General features: G+C 39.3%; 1 protein-coding gene across 1 annotated transcript in view; it reads left to right on the top strand.

Moving 5' to 3' along the window:
- The window catches only part of EGF (epidermal growth factor), a 55,808-nt gene that overhangs the window by 34,335 nt on the left and 2,435 nt on the right, over positions 1-19,038 (top strand). Inside the window, exons 15-23 of the mRNA XM_010182041.1 lie at positions 2,824-2,991; positions 3,739-3,888; positions 4,321-4,470; positions 5,146-5,262; positions 6,292-6,417; positions 7,946-8,065; positions 10,319-10,469; positions 12,961-13,125; positions 16,056-16,155. Of these exons, the coding sequence (XP_010180343.1) occupies positions 2,824-2,991; positions 3,739-3,888; positions 4,321-4,470; positions 5,146-5,262; positions 6,292-6,417; positions 7,946-8,065; positions 10,319-10,469; positions 12,961-13,125; positions 16,056-16,155 (1,247 nt within the window). The remainder of the gene's footprint in view (positions 1-2,823; positions 2,992-3,738; positions 3,889-4,320; positions 4,471-5,145; positions 5,263-6,291; positions 6,418-7,945; positions 8,066-10,318; positions 10,470-12,960; positions 13,126-16,055; positions 16,156-19,038) is intronic.

The following is a 19,038-nucleotide window of genomic DNA, read 5'->3' as shown; positions in this document are numbered from 1 at the left end:
CATTTTGTAGGTATGCAGAGAAAACATGGGCAGAATGAGGACTCTCGGCTCAATATCATGACTGCCATTTGTAGAGAGCAGCTGCTGCTCTAGTCTCTGCCAGGGGAAGGGTTGCATTCATCTCTGAAGTCAGATGGTGGTGAGCAGAATTTGGAGGTGAGAGGAGTGAGGTCTTGGTGGAAACAGTGTTCTCCAGTTCATGAGACATCACAGACCCTGAGCAGAATGACTTGCCAGCATTCCTCTCTTTTCCCCTGCTGTAAACTCCACCTTGAAACTGATCTGCAAAGGACGACCTTGAAGCCAATTCAAACTTCACTGTGTTTCTCCACAAGGAATGAGAGTGTCTTACCGGAAGAAAACAGAGAAGGAGAGCTAAGAGTGCTGGAGAAACACAGGGCATGGGAAAGGAGGTAGGCTTGGAGCAGTGATATGCTCCAAGCATATCAGCCAAATCACCTCCAGTGATATGGCTGTTTGGAGGTGTAAGAAAAGGACATTAACAGCTGTATGGAAAGAAGTGGAAGAGGTGAAGTGCACACCTGTTAGCGGTATGAATGTAGAGAGGCAGAGAGATTTGATATCCTGATGTTTTGCTAATGCTGTTAGTGACTGGAATTCAGCTTCTCTTCTTGGGCAGCTGTATGCTGGAGAACAAGAAGGTGGCACCTCTCCATAGGCTTTCTGCTGTAACATGGATTTTTATTGCAGCAGCTCCCTCTAGTGCCTCTGTACTGAGAATTCATTCAGTACCGCTGCACCTAAAATAGGTAAAATTATTTCTGCTTTCTGCTAACCTCGTTTTCAGCTGTAAGTAGAACAGCCTGTGAGCACCTGCCCAAGGCAGTGAACAACACAACCACTCCTTTTGTTTATGCAATGGGTTGAGTTTGCACCGCTGTGGAAAGGGTTCATGTGATTATTCATTTATCTGTTCCTGTTATCTCCATTGATGAGAATACAGTACTTTTTTTAATCCTCATGTATTTATAAGTTAAGAGGTTAAGGAATTGTTGGCCGAAGTGGAATGTTGTTTGTTGATAGTGCAAGCTATAGATCTTAAAATGGTGAGTAAATATTTGGATGGGGACATTATCCAGATCTTGGGCTAGTTGCTCAAATTTCAGGGCAAGAAAAACTGAGAACCATGGCCAGCAATTAAGCATGGTTCAGTGGAAGCAGTGAAGTGAATAACAGTATGCTCTTCAATTTAACACTTAAGAACCCTTAAAACAGTGTCTTAGAATTTTTCTTATGTTTTCTTATGTAGGAGTAGGGGCCTTTTTTCAGTTTATTTGTGATGTGTATTTAAGATATACCAACACATACTCCTTCTCCAAGGTTCTAATTTTTTTGTTGTTTGTTTGCTTGGTTTTGATTTTTTTATTATTATTTTTTAAGCTAATACTTTTTGGGTTCCCAATTTCATTACCAAAATTAAACATAACCTGGTTGAGGTCTACATCAAACCCACAGATCATAAAATCATGTGCCTACAAAACCTACCTTAAAGGGGGGCTCAGACTACAGTGGTACGAAGTGAGGTGCATATTCAGACTGTAAGTAAGAACCAGGACAAAGCAAACATGCTTCAGCTAGCAAGTACCCACTCTGAAACCAGGTGGACATCCATGGAAGAGCAGTATGTGTTCTCACCTTCCATTGCAAAAAGCTTGCCCAAAGACTATCTTGAAAGCAGGAGATTTCTAAAATGTATAGAAAGAATGCACAGTCACATATGGACTAATGACAATTTTCTGTCATGACAGAGATATCAAAAAGTGTCAGAATCATTTTGCAAAGATCATTATATCTGTAAGTATATCTGCCCTTTGGACAGGAAAGTTTGGCTTCTGAACTGCTGAGCTTCTCTCTGGAAGTCAAACTATGTATCTGAGTTTTCCTAGTGCAGATAATGTTGTGCTACCAAGGAAAAAATGCTGTACTCTGAACTTCGAGTGGGATTTCTCTCAGCTGCTGTTAGATATGTAAATGTTAGATGCCTAGTCTAAGCTGGTGTCTAGATTCCTGTTTGTAATAGGTGAAAAGAGAGGAAGCTACCTGAATGATCACAGGATAGGTTTATGTTAGCTGTTACTGTTGGTTAGCTGGCTACCAGGCCGTGTCTAACTAGTCACAGCTACTGCTGTTAGTTGACTGAAGTGAGGAAAATGAATTCTGCTCTTGAATTTTGCACTGTGATGAATTAGCTAGTGAATGCCTGTGCATGTTTATATGTATGTGTGGACCGCTGTATTGCACTTGTGTGTACTTTTGACACTTGCAGAGACCGCACACTGGCTTTGGGGCCCTACCATGAGTCAGTCGCTATACTGTTTGTAGCTCCCAGGCTGTCTTGTGCTGGTACTCTTATGCAGGATGACACATGCCATGACTCACTCTCCTCCCTGTTATGTGAAGACTGCAAAAGGAGCTGTGCACCTCAGCAGCTCTGTGCTGGGCTTCTTACTGGCAGAGGAGAGAGGCACTCCACTTCTGAAAGGCTGGTTCCAATGCTGCTTCAAGAAATGATGTCTGAGGTAGAGGCATCTTGTGACCTTGATCTGGTTGGAGGTCACCAGCAGTATTAAGGCTGTACTGAGCCAGGAAAGTGTCATATGCTCTGCTAAGAGCATAGGTAACATGTGCCCATAATCCATCACTTATGGACACTTATCCATCCCCATGAGATATCAAAGTGGCGGAGTGGCTATGGCTATGCCACTGTGTTAGCAGTAGGTCTGTATGCAGACTGCTTTTGCTTACATGGTTTCTTGTGTACATTCTACAGGTGTGGAAATGAGAAATCTAATTTCTTTGTAGGCCACCCTTTTGATGTAGCAGTGTTTGAGGATCACCTTTGGTTTTCTGACTGGTCTAGGCCATCACTAATGAGGGTGGACAAGAAGACCGGCCAAAACAGGGTACGTCTTCAAGGCAGCATGCTGAGACCCTCATCAATGGTTGTAATTCATCCTTTGGCGAAACCAGGTATACTGCAAAAATTAAGCAGTCCTTCCCTTCCAGCCTCCTCTTGTTCACTAATATCAGTAGAACAGATATGTTTGGGGAGAGGATTATCTTCTTAGAAATAGGTTTTTTAAAAGGCCTTGCATAGTTAGACTGGCATTTATTGAAAGCACCATCTGGGCATGTGTCCCAGGAATGTTAACAGATTTAGTATATTTATGATCATGCCCAAGAATAGATGCTGATCAATTGCCACTAGGCCATCATAGTCTTCTAATTCCTATTTATCCTACTTTATGAGCACCCTTCAGATACACAAATAATAGCAAATGACATTGAGAAAGATTTTGTAAGATTTATTTGTTTTGGATCAAATAATTTGATTTTATGTTGGGAACAATCTCCCTGTACACAGAAAAAATAATTCAAAAGACCAAGACTGAAAGAAAGTTATCACAGGTTCCCTATGCCCTTGTAATGTTCTTTTAGGGTATGTTAGGACTCTAAATATTAAAGGAGAAATAATAAGGAAAAAATTTTAAAAGTGTTGCATTTATTAGATAAAGAGTATGTGAATCTGTTTTCCTGCCAGAGGCTAGGTGATAATATCTATACTTTACTACATGCATCTATTTTTAATTTTAAAAAAAAGATGTTCTAGGTTTTTTTCAGTCCTTATTCTTTTTCCAACTGCTTCAACTCTGCACAGCTAAAAGGAGGTGTTGACTGAAGAAGAAGCTTGTTAAGTTGCCTGTTTTTCTGCATTAGGGGCAAATCCTTGCCTTTATGAGAATGGAGGTTGTGATCAGATCTGTGAAAACAATTTTGGAGTTGCCCAGTGCATGTGCCATCCAGGATATGGGAAAACTCAAGATGGAAAAGCCTGTCATGCTCTGGATGCTTCCAACACAACAGCAGGTACAGTCCTCCAGTTCCAAAAAAATCCCCTCCCCAAACCATTGAGGATCCTGACAGATAGCATTGGAAAATACCTTGCTCCACATAATTCTTTCTCTGAAGAATGACAATACTGGGGTTTGTTTGGGGACTATAATATGGTATCTGACCACTGTAATTTTTCCCTTTGGTGTTTGAGCAGTGAGAGAGATGTTTGTAGTGCTGACAAGTATAGTAAGCAATGAGTTGCATTCCTTATCTTTTGTATTTAAGAAAACCTACCAATCAGCGATTTTAGGAATCATTTTATGTCAGAAACTGACTAGACTGGTAAGATGTTTATTTTAAAAGGAAACCACTGTGATTATTGGAATGCAGACAAGTGACAGAAAATCAAAAAATAAGTTCAGTAGATGTAAATAGTCTGTGTCACTCCTTTCTTTTCTTTTTCAGGAAGTGTCTCTGTGCAAAAGGAGGTAGTGCCGATGCCAACACCAGAGACCTTGCTCCAGAGCACACAAAGCAGTGGGATATTCAAGGATACGGACAGTGAGGAAAAGCATAAAATAAACATTTTGTTGATGGCTGAAATCATGGTATCAGGTAGAGTCTGATGATTGTCTTCCATTGGTTTACTGTGAGGCTCTGAACAGGTTTATAGAACAGAAAGAAATCACAGGTAGGAATAAAATTTAAAAAAACCCATAAAGGAAAAAAGGCTCAATGTCAAAATTGGTGACATTCATGCTCTTAACCCTCTTACAAGAAGTCTGGCCTATGCAATTATGCCAGGAAGGAGTGCTTTTTTGTTTGCTTGTCTCCATGTTCCTTCACCATGTCAGCAAAATTTGATAATATTATCCAGGCCTAGAGAGCAAACATTTTTAATTTGGAAAACTTGTCACAGTCTCTCCCTTAGATTTTATAGGTATACTAAGTTCCTCTGAGCAACATTGCAGTAAAACCATTTAATTATATGTATGTTCAATGACTCTCGATCATTACATTGTACAATAGGCTTTGCATACAATATTCAGAAAACCTGATATTAAATGATTCTTCAATTCTATCTAGACAAATACAACAGCCCGAAATATTGCATTGGCTTGTTTCCATTAATCCTTGAGAGCTATGTTTCAAAACTTGACCAAATGTTCTGGTTTTCTTGTTAGCTTTTTGGTTGATTAGTTGTTTGAGATTTTTAATGTACTGTACCTCCTTTGATCTGTCTGAATGCATCTAGTGGGGTTTTTTGGTTTTTTTTTCTTTATGCTATAGATCAAGATGACAGCACTGCACTAGAATGTGGTATCAATGCACAGTGTGTTTTGCTGGAAGATGGTGCTATGTGCCAGTGTTTGAAAGGATTTACCAGGAAGGGGAAATCATGCTATGGTAATAAAAGACATCAATACAACCTTCTGAAAAAGTGTAGATTGGGGTAGAGGAAGAAAATCTAATTTTTCTCACATTGGCAGCTCTGCTGTGAGAGCCATCACAGAAAGGTCAATGGTATTGCTTGTTTTGAAAGGGATGATGAGCAGAGAGCATGTGAGATGAAATGGCTAATTATGACATGCCTTATTTTCCCCTGGGTCAGGAGTGTTAATCCTATTAATATTAACAAGCAATAATGGGCATAATAGGAATAAAAGCATGATGTATTTTATTTGTAAAAATTGCATAATTATAAAAGCTCAGTCCATAGACGTGATAGTTGATGTGTAATTTAGAAATATGTATTAAAGACTCACTTAAAAATTAGTATTCCTGGTGTAATGTTTGTATGAAAGTGCTGCTTTCATTTCCTTCTAGCACTAGAAAGAGACTAACAATCAGACAACACATTGCTCAGCGTGATCAAGTTTTCTGACTTGCATACAGCATAAATAGAGGCACTTTGTTCTTTCATAAAGGCCAAGACAGGAAAGCATTAGAAACAGAACAATTTACCATTCGGAGGCTAAGCATGAAGACTCACAGGAGTCCATGTTGTTATGGAAAGGGAAAAAAAAAAAAAAGGAAAGTGAAATGAGTATAATTTTTTTTTAATTGTGGTACCCATTTTTTTAAGCTTATGTGTTCTTTCTTAAAACAAAGTTTCTCTCTGAGTAGGATTTAAGAACATACGGCTAGTTTTGAATAGGATCATTCCCTCCAAATGGGAATTTTTGTGAAGCAAGTGGTACTTGTGGAACCTCTAGGTCTCCAGTCGAAAGTCTGTCTTAGGCCATTTTGAACACCCCCATTACATTTCGTATCAAGGAAAGACCACAAAGCCCTTCTCTTTGCATTTGCTTCAGATGCACAAATGAGAAGTGACAGCATAGTCTGAGGGAGATTCATGATGTAGACATTTGTTTTTATTGATTTACCTGGTGATTTCTTGACCTATGTGTCTCATCTCCTTGTTTTGTCTTGCAGATATTGATGAGTGTGCTGTACACATGGACCACTGTAATCGAAATGTGTCGAGCTGCATCAATACAGAAGGGGGCTATGTCTGTAAATGCCTGGAGGGCTATACTGGAGATGGAGTCCATTGCTACGGTAAGGGCCTGGATGAGGGTTGTGCTGTGTCTGGAAGGCTGGGACAGTATGAATGAGCAAGAGACGCATCTTATGATTTGGGCTAGCCTTTCATCAAGTTGTGAAGCTGTCAAATGAGCTGTTCCGGATCTTTCTTTAAAATCTGGTAGGGGCATGGACCTAACAGTGACTTCCCCAGAAGCTGGAGTTTATCTTTTTTCTTCTTTGATTCTTTCCTTCCTGTTTGAAGTGTAGCAATCTCAGCCACTGATCAATATGCAAAGCCTGTAGATGTCAGCGGATATCTCCTGTCAGTGTTTGCACTCTTTTTAGTAGCTACAGCAGGAGAGAGAGGAAGAGTGAAGGGGAGGAGGGAAGTGGAGGTGAAGCAGTAGAGCTTTATTGGAAATCGTTGCTATGAATATAAACGAAAGCAGGTATTGAGTGTGTCATAATACTTATCAAATAATTCCAGGTCTGTTTAACAGGCATGGGGTTCAAGGTGTTGACACTGACAACCTGAGTACATTTAGAGCCTTGTTAATAATCAGACGCACTGATTTTCCCATCCAGCTCCAATGCCAGATCTTCAGTTCATTCCCTACATTACTTAATTTTTTAATCCATTTTAGCAGTAAATGTGATGGAATACGAAGCTCTGCCCTCCCCAGGTATTAGACCTGCACATAGTTTGCTCAGAGCTTTAGGAGAGTCTTGGCTACTCTTTTATCATTTTCTTTTCACTTTCTCCTTTATAGCCTAATTCAAAGCCCATTAAATTTGACCCAATTCTTACATAGTCTTTACTGGACTTCGGGTCTTTGGCACAGATAAGGATGATTGAAAAATTAAGAACAATATCATTATTGTAGGCAGGGTGTGGAAAGTATCAGAGAGAGGAGATTTGAGAAGGCATCATACCTACAGTGGTTAGAGATCCAGAGCCCACGTCTTTGAGGATGTTTGGAAGTGCAGACAGGAATGAAAAGCTCCTCTTGTGGTCCCAGCACCACCTACAGGGCATGTCCCCAGGCAGCCTGGGGCTTTCACTGTCTGTGGTATAGTTGCTCAGGGAGAATGACTGTGATACCTACCACTCCTAGTGAAAAACAGCCCATCAGTGAAACAGTGAAAAACATCTTTAAGTCCAGAAGGATACTAAGATAGGTTTTCACAGCATTTTATAAATGATCCAATGTTGTTATGATGTAAACAGAATTGAAATGGATTTTGTGTTTGATGACTTGAAATGTACTATAAAAACCAGAAACTGGTAATTAAGTTATTTCATACTTCAGATTAGATGCCTACATGCATTTGCAGTGTCCAGAAATGTGGCAGTACATCCAGAGCACTCTCTGAGAGGCTGGGGAGTCTGTGGTTACTTGACATAGAAAGTATGCTAGTTGCTTTCCATGAAGACATATTTGCAGAGAGAAGGTCGTTGGTGTTTTTCTGCACTGCCAGGAGACTGCAGTGGTGCAAGTGCTGCCCTTTTACCCAATGCTCTGAGCCATTTCATTCTAACTGCAAAATGTTTGGGTGACAGATATTGATGAGTGCAAGATTGGGACTCACACCTGTGGAGAGAACATAACCTGCACAAATACAGAAGGAAGCTTCACTTGCTTGTGTGCTGATGGTGCTCCTGGAACTGGCATGGTTTGCGGTGAGTAAATGGAGGGAGTAATTAAAATTAATTGGATAAATTGTTATACCTGGAAATTAAGGAAACCCTGTATAGTGACAGACTGGGAAACCTGTGGATCCATTTAGCATTCCTTTAGGAGGCTGTTTTGAGGTGGGCTAAGGAGGTCAGATCTGAGTTTAGTTTGGAAATACCTACCTTAAGGTTCAATGCTATTTTTTGTGTAATGACACATCTATCTAATGGCATTTAAAAACAACAGAAGAAGTAAGTGTTCCTCGGAGGTAACATCTGTGGAGGTGGTTTCGGTATGTGCCATTTTTCAAACTCTGTGCCTTCTTTCCCTCTGCAGGCTAGCACAAGAACTGTACATAATTGAATTCCCATTTAATTATTCAGAATAAGCTAGTCTTTCAGATCCAGTGGATAATTCTTCAGAAGGGCTCTGAAACTCTTTAGAAAATCTGGTTACCGATCTGGTGAAGGCAGCTGCTGCAGGATCAGCAGTAGTGACTATCTTACCCTTATTTCGGTGCCACAATGTGACAGCAGCATTCTTGGAAAATGTAGAGCTGGGTGACTTATCGTCTTACTCTGTGTCAGCCCTCTTCATTGGGGTGAATTTTACTCCAGATCAAGTAACTGCCTGGTGATGGAGGGACACTGTGTGATTGTCACAGATCTGTTTCTGTAGAAAACTAGAAGGAAATTAGGGCTTTTTAAAGTAGAACACTGTCCTGGTTTTGCTAGGACTGAATTGTGTATAATCCTTTTTAATGTTTCAGTCAGAGCTGGATTTTTTTTTTGAGAAAGCTGTGTTTGCTTTAATGAACACAAATTGACATTATAACTTTGGCTGGGATGAAGTTATTTTCTTTATGAAGGTGATAAGATTATTGTTTTCATTTTCACCAGCAGATATGTGTTTTTCAAGGATTTGCCTGCACCTGTGGTTCTAGTTTCTTTTGGTGTTTTGGTTTTTTATCTTCCCTCTGCACAAGAGAAAGCAAGGGGAAGTGAGCGCCTGGGACTCTCTGGGATAGGTGACCTGGAACGAACACCTATCAAGATCCCCCCTTCCTTTTCAGTTACTCAAGATTTCAGTAGTTTCAAGTGTCACTCAGGAAATGATTATTTTAAATCATGCATGACTTGGAAGTAATGCCTTCTAGCTGTAAGCCTGATTCCATGTCTTCATGGGTGTTAACACACTGTTTTAGTTCTTTGCCTAATAAGCTCTTTCAGCAAGTTGAAATTTTCTTTGCAGAATGCAGTCACAGCTGGGGTTCACTAAAATCACTCATTCCTTTCCATTCAGGCTTTTTGCCATGGCAGTTCTCCTGCAAATGAAATTTTAAAAAATAAATGTCATTGAAGGTCATGTTGCAATAAAACTGATGTGAGTCATAAAACTGATCCCATAAATGTATGAGAGCGATTAGGCGCATCTCTGCTAAGCCATACTGCTAGAAATTCTCTGTCATGTAAATGTTTGGTTCTAACCTATAGATATGCTGTAGCATCAAAGTAGGCAAGAAAGCACTCCTTTTCTGTGAGAGCATGTCTGGACTGTAGGTCATGCTGTGCAGAGATATTACAGCTACCTTTAAAACTAGCTAGTTTGGATATCTATGTAGGTGATAGTGTGTGTGATTCAGAGCAGGCTACAAAACCCTTTGAAGAATTGGGTCAGTAGAGTTCCCTGCTCCCCCAGTGATGCTATTATCTGTACCTGTTTTCAATAAAAAAAAAAATCTGCAGTCACGCATGGATGCAATCACCTGGAAGGCAGCAGAGTAGAAATAATCTGCATAACAACAAGTTACATGCAAAAACTTCTCTGTCAGATATCCAAGTGTTTAAAATATAGTCAGCCTTCACCTATATATTTGACCCTGGTACTTCATGCGTGTTAGAGATTTACCACACCCTACAGCTGCATAAATTGCAAAAATCATTAAAGTGTAAGTAATTAGATGGCCAGTACATTTCTTTTTCAGATATGTACTCACACATCTAAGGAGACACAACACAGCCAACCTCTGTGAGTCTTTCATTGCAAATCTAGAATCAAGCATATTTAGTATTTTGATCTGAAGTTCTGTGTGCTTAAATTTCATAAGCTACGTAAGCAAATAGGTAAAACACAAGTCATTTATTGAAATAGAGATTTTTGCCTACTTTTCTGTCTTGAACTTCTGGAATTATTTTGTAAGATCACGTTGCCAATGCACCCAAAAGTTTGAGTTGTCCTTGTGAAATTCTGTATTTCAGGATCTACTGTGTCCCCTACTGTTATCAGCAAAGAATATAGTACACGCCCTGTGCAAGGTGATATTTTAGGATGCCCCCCTTCCTATGATTCATACTGCCTCCATGGTGGAGTGTGCAATTATGTTTCCGATCTACAAGACTATGCCTGCAAGTAAGTACAGAAATTTGTATTGTCTGTGCTGATGAATGGTATCCTCAGGGCTCAGTTGAGTGCAGACAGTAAAGTATTTATCCATAAATTATCTGTTCATCACTCATGCTAGCAATTATCATTAGACTCAGCTCTTTTCTGTAAGTGAACACTGTAAGTTTCTGTAAATGGTTGCTCCATTCACACCCATTGTAATTAATAGTAGGATTGGATTTGTTCCCCAAGCACTTGATTCTTTGCTTTGGAAATGTGAGATAAGTTGTTAAATGACTTAGCGCTCATAGCTTTACAAAAGAGGTGCTTGCTGTCTCTCCTGTTTGTATTGTGTTGACTTGTACCTCTCTGTGGCCTTGCTGTTCGTGTGTAGCACTCAGTGGGATGGAAGAGGACATCTCTGTCTTGTCTTCTCTGATTGAGATCAGGGAGAAGTCTGGTGTCAGCATCTTTCCTTAGAGTCTGAGGAGTCTTGGTCCCTGACAGGAAGGGTGCAACATTATGGTTCTCTAAATCCTTAATCTTCAAAATCAAGCATTGAAGTCTTTACAGTGGGACAAATCTAATGCCTGCCTCCTCCCCTGGGGTCTCACCTGGTAACTGAGGACCTGTGCAGGGGACAGATGCTGTTCCCTAGTAGGTAAATCTCCCTCTGTGTCTCAGTAACTCGGGTGGCCCTGGTATAACCCTGGAGAGCACAAGTCTTGTGCTAAAGAGTTTCTTTGATCCACATTTTGCCCAGGTCTTCCTTGTAGTGCACTGCAGAAACCCTCTGTACCACACCATTGCTACAAGCTCTGCCAAATTTTAGGCTTTCTTATTTTTTAAATATAAGCGTTCTCCCCTGCCTACAGACCTCTGTAAGTGATCACTGTAAGTTTCTGTAAGTGGTTGCTCCACTCACAACCACTGCATTCTGTACCTACAGGAATATGAAAAGAATGTATCTCAGATACATAGATGGAAATGAAGTGGATCCTTTGTGCCATGGATTTCCTTTGGGCAAAGCCATTACAGGAGATGGACTCACGGTCATCTCTGATATTTGTTATGAATTTTTAGTGTAAGTTTTAGAGGCATTGAAAACTTTTTTTTTCACCTCATTGACTTTCTCTTATTGAAACTGAAGAGTCTACAATTGCAGGACTTTCAAATTGGAACACATCTTTTTTTCTTTTATTTGTTAGTTGTTAGTGCATAATAAGAATCCAAATACACATGTTCTCCAGTGCTGGAAGTGGGAACCGTTTAAAGAATTAAATAGCAACGTGCTTAGCCATGTTTTTGGGGGTCAAGGTTTGTGTGTGGACCTTGCTGGTCTCACATTGATGAATTCTCACTAGATGGCAGCATTCATTCATGTAGGCTGCAATATATTAAATACCAAAACCAAGCAATGGAAAAATGTTATCTAGTAAAACTCATATACCAAATGTGATTTGTAGTTTAATTAATAAAGGCTCTTACACTTGAAAGTAGATCTTCTAGCTTGTTTGGAATTTATTGTGATCTTATATTTAAAAAATTATTATTTTTCTGCCTTGCAACATATATGCATTCTAATTTGTGAAAGAATAAGAGTGCCTGTACCTGATTTAATAATGAATGCTGATATAATGTTATCAGGACATTAGGTAAAAGCTGCTGCAGGTCAAATCACGCTTCTCTTGCTCATTTGAATAGCTCTTTTGACTTGAGTAAAACTAGACCGGTAAGAATTTTGAGAAGAATTTGAGTCTACATTCCTGAGAGATGGTTATGAATTGAGAACATTTTTCATTTTTTAAGTTTATTATTTCCTTTTTTATGTCTCTCGCCTTGGACAGTAAAACTAGGCTGAGAATCTATTAGATTTATTTCTCATTTTCTATTAATTTTGATTTGAGGGTTTCATGCATTGATAAGACATTTCTATGTTGGGTTTTACAGTGGTAAAACAAACAAACAAAAAGCTACCTACAGAAGAAGCTTGAATTAAAACTATATTATGAAGATATTTCTAACCTATGCAAGGTTTTTTGTAAACACTTTCATTCATCTTCTATTTTAAAGTAAGGATTCAGATTAAAATTTGATTCCCTTAACCAAATCATTCTGAAAATACTAGTAAGTCCTATATTGCCTATTTCAAAGAAAGGGATGCTTGCTGCTGGAAACAGTTAAATGGAAAATCTTAGGGAAACACTAATCACACAGCAGGATTTAAGAGAAAATTATTTTATCTTTTCTATTCTTTACCCATTAGAATCTGGAAATTATATTTTCACTGTATAATTCTATAGCTCCACAGTAAAAAAAAAAAAGTCTTTTAATATTGAATTCTACAGGTTTTGACAGCCATTTCTTTGAAGTAATTTTGTCTTCACCACTACTAAATTCAACCAGATATTTTTGTAGCGGTTGCCAATGGTAAATCAATACATGAGGTGACTGAAGTGATGATCTGGGGCTTTTCCTTCATCAGCACTTACAAAGCATGCTCACTTCCTTTTGGCAGCTGTGTGACAGGCTATGTCGGGGAGCGGTGCCAGTTCAGTGATCTGGAGTGGTGGGAGCAGCAGCATGTCGAGCGGGTGAAGATGCGGAACATCACCATTGTCGTGTGCGTGGCAGTGCTGGTCCTCCTGCTCCTGCTGGGGTCCCTGGCTGTCTACTGCCACAGGTAATGTTTTCAGACACACACTGTGAGCGTGTGGCATGGAGACCAGAGTGCTGCTGACTTTCACAGAGGGCTCAAGGTGAAGAACATGAGCTGTTCCTCAGCTGGTGGAGGTCACCATATCATCCTTGCTACTCGTTTGCTTTTCAGTAATTGGATCTATGAATAATTCAGAAAGTTCTGGCATGTCCCTTGCCTGCAGTACTCACATTGCTGTTAGTGAGTGACGTGTCTAGGGGGGAAGAAGGAGAACAGACCTTGTTAGGTTTGAAGAGGAACCATACTCGTTATTGATGAGAAAGTTCAGGAGCATTCTATTTACTTCTTCCTTGGTTTCCCTTAAGAGTTCGGGATGTCTGAAACTGTCACAGTAGGGTTTTCTCTGCTAGCTATTCCATTAGTTTGGTTTTGCTTCCCTTTCAGTGTAGAGTGGCACCTGGAAGATTCCTTGCCATTGAGAAAAGGAGTGTACTGACCTTCCAATAGCAAACTTCCCCAGAGATGCCTCCAGGGATGAACTTGAAAGCAGTCTTCCTGGCAGCAGAAAGAGTAAAATCAGGGATGTGAGCCTAAGACACATCTGTTGTAAAAGTGCTCCCTGGCATTCTCCATGGCTGTAATGAATTGTGCAGGTTTGGGATTCTTCTCATGGTAAAAAGGATCCCTACAGTCACTATTTAAGAACCCAGTCTAATGTGAAATTAAATGTCATCGATGTCCCTCAGACTGGGAAGTATTCAGCATTTAATGTGAGTCTTTTGTCCATGACCTTGGCTGATAACTTTTCTCACAGGCTGTTGTTTAAATTAATATTTATATTTAAAAGTAAACAAACAAAGAGCCAGATAGCAGCCAAATCAAGAGTCTCTTGCTGCATACCAACCCGCCCTCCTTGTGCAGGGGTTTTGTTTGTGGTTTAGGTTAATTTTAAAATTAGACTCTCCTAGGTATAAAAAGTTAAACTACAAAAGAAGTTAACTATGGAAGCTAATATTTTCCATTCTATTTAATGGTTCTTAGCATATTTAGTCCATAGAAGTAGAGAAGCTGCCACGTTTCTCATTTTCTATTAAGTAATACTAGAGACTCAGAATTAAAGCTAAGCACAGCCCAATTTGTTCTTATGACCTGGAATTCAGAAGCTAATCAGTGGAATGATGCATACAGAATAGACAAACTGCGAGATTCTTGTATTTCCCATATATGTCATATAAACTGGCATGAAAAATAGCCAGAATGTGGCTGGTTTTAAGTTGTGAAGTTAAAAATTCTCTTATCTTCCTCTCTCCCTTGTCATTTCTCCCTGATTTACCTTTCTTTCTTGCCAAACACTTTTGATCAATACAACTATTTACCTTGACAACAAGTTTTCAATTACATACTTGACTGAATTTGTACTGCAGCTATTACTAACCTAACTAGTTCAAGATGAAAACATTGACCTAAAATCCCTATTTAACTGAAGTTTGAAAACCAGTATTTGGGTTGAAATTGCTATATTGCTTTTTCACATTATCTACTGTATTTTGAAATGTACCAATTAAGTCTGTAATAGTCCCATTCCTTTCTGTGTAATATAGAAACGTCTCTCTCCTTTTAATTGGAGGAAATGGAGTTGGACATCTGCATCTGCCAGTTTGAAAAATGTGTGAACTGAAGGCCAAGAATACCAAAGTACTGTGTTGGCTGGTTCAACAACTGAAGTACGCTGAAAAGCACTGTGTTATTCTTAATGTTAGGTTTATGTAGTCTGACTGTATAGTATGCTATGTTTCCTATCTTCCTTGAGAAGCAAGGAAACAGCTCTTTAAAAAAAACATTAAAATCTGAATCACAGATTTAACATCCACCTCAACTGGCCAAGACCATGCTAAAATGGACAGTAGGACTGGGATCAGGATTGAGAAACATATGGTAATTATGGCAGATATGCTTTCCCAGTTAGTATATGAATGTGATGTAGAAGTAAAAGTGAAAATCCTATTTTCTTTGATACATGTCTATTAAATTTCGTTTAAAATAGATCATGTAAAGTATGTTATAACTTGAGACTTCTGGAATTTGAAGAGTGTAGCTTTAATTTTTTTAGCTGATGTCTAGGAGAAGAAAACACATGTGTGTAGATTCAGTAAAGATATATTGATTTGGATCTCAAGCAGTGTAAATGAGGTCTTTTTTTATGACCACGTTTTCTATGTTGGGGCCTATATGGGCTTTTAATACTGCCTTATGAGTGATTGCTATTCATCTGCAAAAATAATAAATTTTGAATTTATAGATCCAGTCACTTAAAGCTGATTATTTGCATCCTTTTCAAACTCCAAGTTCTACTTTTGCCTTTTTTTCCCCTTAAGATAATTCTGTTGGTCATGCTTTTTCTTGGAAATGTCTTAGTTCCAAGCTTTTTGAGGCTTTCAGTTTCTTTATTCCGTAGCTATTTCTTGCCAAAGATAACAAAATAACAAAGTCATTGTTCTTCATAAATTATGCAGATGAATGCATAAGTGACTTTCATAATTGTAGCTATCAGTGATGTACAAAGACACAGATTTTTATTTCTGACCTTCACTCACAAATGCTGTTTGTTGTATTGGCTGAAACTTAAATCTTTATAAGAGTAATGCATTATAAATATGAGAAAATGCAAGGGATACTTTAAATTATGAAGCCTATTGTTTTTTTCTAATGAATGACTCTTTACAGGATGGCACATTAGAACAAACTTTTGTTCCTTTCTTACTGACTTCTGCTTCTGACAAGCTGTTTGTTTTGACCACTGTGCGGTAATTGGCAGTAATACACCAGGCCAAACCAATGAAAGAAGACAAAATATATGTCCCTTCTGTAAATACCTATTGAGTAATTTGTGAAAGGAAGCAACATCTGTTCCTCCCAAAGCAAAATAATTTGTTTCAGCTTTTATTCTGTTGCAGGAGTCAAAACTTGTATAAGAACAATCTCTATGCAGAAGCGATAAGAGATGCCAGCAGCAGCACTGACAATGAGAACTTGACGCCTACTAACAAGTCTCGGGTAACTATATTAGTGTGGAGTGAAGAGGGAAGCAGGACAGATCAAAGAGTGTTAGGGATCCACTTGAGATTATCCATCAAATAATTCACATCTTAAATATATTAAATAACTGCTAGAGTCATCAAGCGCTGTGCTGTGAACCCTAGTTCATCTTACCTCATTGTTATCCCTCAAAGTTCACAGCTGCCTGGATGTATTGCAACCATTAGGCAGTGTTATTGTTAGCTTTGAACACAACAGTTGGGGAACTGTGTTCTAAATTAAGGAAATGGCAATGTGATGACATGGCATATCACAAAGTTATTTTCGCAGGAAAGTATGCCCTCTGCAAAAAAGGCTTCTTGGAAGCCAGGTATTGTGTGTGCTGAATGAGATACTGAACTTTATTTTGGGGGTTGATGAAATTAAATGTCTTTCTATTAGAAGCTGCTGCCTCGTAAAGAAAAACAACCAGGATGTTATGGGGAGGGGAGAGGATGCAAAATACAAATTTGGCACTGTTTTAGGTAGAAATGCCATCATAATCTGCTTGTGTTGAATTGTTTCTCTTGTCGTTTTTGAAGTTGCATCAGAGAATTTTGCCCCATGAGATCTGATCTAAGAACCTGATTCTCACTAGCATTAAAATGACATTACACTCCTGGATGACAGCAGTTGAAATCTGAAGTTGGCAAAAGTGACATAATTGGCATCTGTGGCTACTTCTGTGCCCAGCCTGAGAGTTCCTTCTCAGAATGACATGATTTACCCTGAGAGCTCCTCTGCACATGTGTCATTCAGCTCTGACTATGCTGCTGTAATGCAGATAACACCATACCTGTCCAGGGAGAATCACATTCGCTAAGCAGCACATGATCTTCAGAACAAGGATAGTTACGCCAGTGGAAAAGACTACTGGAAGAGTTTATACGTGTTCAGGATTGGCGACAGACTCTAGAGAAGCACGTACCTTTTTATTGGGGTAACTACACATGTGCTTTTTAGTATAGGTATTATTGAAGGGTTTTAAAGCCTTCCACACCCAACTGTAGCTGGAAAGGTGCAAGGACCGTGTACATAATAGTCACATTCACAAAATATTTTGACTTTAAATGACCTGACATTTGATTCTGCTTCAAATACTTGAGTCCAGAAAGACAGGAGTTTGTTCTACTTGGGAGTCTGTTTGAGGGGTTGAATATCATGGAATATTTATAGTGCAAATCCAGGGATTTTTAATCAACCTGTGAAGAAGGCCTCACAAATGGTTTTGATTGAGTGTCTGGCAGGATTTGTGAGCAGGTAGCCACTGAAACACACCATCAAACTTACATTGGGAGTACTGAATTGACTTGTCTCTGGTTATGACATATTGTTCCTTGGCTGGTCAGCTGCACACTCCTGTGGACCTTTTATTACCAGCACTTTATTCCTTTGGGTATTGAACAGCAAATGTGCTGAATTGCAGCAATGCCATCATTTGTTCACAACAGAGACAAAAACCACAGCTTGCAAAGTATCTGTGGCTGGGGAAATCAGAAACATTTGCTGGGACTGAGAACAGCTCCTTGCCTGGGAGCAGTGCTCTAGGAGGCCTGCAGCTCAGTAGCTCTGTCCCCACCTGCTGTTGTCCCCATAGTTAATGCTAGTGGTCAATGACATTTGTGCTGAACATAGGAGTAATTAGACAGCTAAGCAATTGACTGAGTCAACAAAAATAAATCCAGCCTACTCGTCTATTACACATTGGTGTTCAATTTCACCATGCATTCTTGCACTGGAGACATCAAATACATTAATAAAGTAATTTATTGCAAATGGCTTGTTGCAGGCTGGAAGAGGAAATCACTGACCCTTTGCTAATTATTGCTGCTGACACAGTAATGAATTCCTGTGGTTTCATGCATGTGATTTTGTCTGTGCTGATGTAGCCATTGAGTGTTAAGATCACTGGGGCTTCATGCATGCATGCACTCAGGTTAGAAACTGTAGAGTTGCTAAAAAGCAGCAGGAAGTTGTCCACATCTACTGTTCACTGAAAGTGAATATTGGGGAGCTTTACGTGGAAAAAAAGAGATTATACTACATCAGGGACAGAAAACTCTATAGCTCCTCAACTCAAGGTACTGAAAAAGCTTTTTGGGTGCTCAGGATTTACACAGCATTAATAATCCTAACAAAGGACTTCGTACAGGGACTGGATGATGTGTGTTCAGTAACTGTAAAGCGCTCATGAAACTCACTCCTTTTGTAGCCCACAGCTACTGAGGCTGTGGAGAGGGAGTGCAAAGACTTTCTGGTTCTTGCCCATCTAGGTTACTGTAGAGGATAATGAGATTTAATGCTATCACACATATCAAATGCTAGGTATCCTGATACTGAAACTGTACCTAGAAATTGTCCAAGTATCATTGGCTTTTCCCTTTACTTCTATTCTGCCAGCAAAGCTACATTTAGCTGAGGTATTTTTTATTAGTAGTATTAGTATTATCCTGGATATTTTTTCAGATTTGTATTAGAGTTCCATAAGTCAGGCTAGGTTTGTCCTAAGGATATGTAAGCCTTGGTAAACTTCTGCACATGCCTGGATTTTGATGCTATTTTGAGACGTCTCATCCAGCAAGTGCTCTGCTTTGCACAGTCAAAGATATTTTGCAGAACCATGTGTAGCCGAATCTCCTCAGGGTCTGTCACATGTGGGTTAGCAGCTGTAAGCCTACAGATTTTATGTAAATGAACTGATGCCTAAATAGTCACACCTGCTGCATCTATGATCTGTCCACATAAATCCACGAATTATCCACCTCAACCACTGAATCTGTCAGTCCCTCTGTTGAAACATCTTATTTAGGGACATTTTATCTTCTTCCTTGTTTCTGCTCTTTAAACGTCCCTCTTTTACTG

This window comes from Mesitornis unicolor, unplaced genomic scaffold, assembly GCF_000695765.1.
Source record: "Mesitornis unicolor isolate BGI_N332 unplaced genomic scaffold, ASM69576v1 scaffold33413, whole genome shotgun sequence".
Taxonomy (NCBI): Eukaryota; Metazoa; Chordata; class Aves; order Mesitornithiformes; family Mesitornithidae; genus Mesitornis; species Mesitornis unicolor.
The sequence above is the reverse complement of the archived record's forward strand: the minus strand, read 5'-3'. Positions and strand labels throughout refer to the sequence as shown.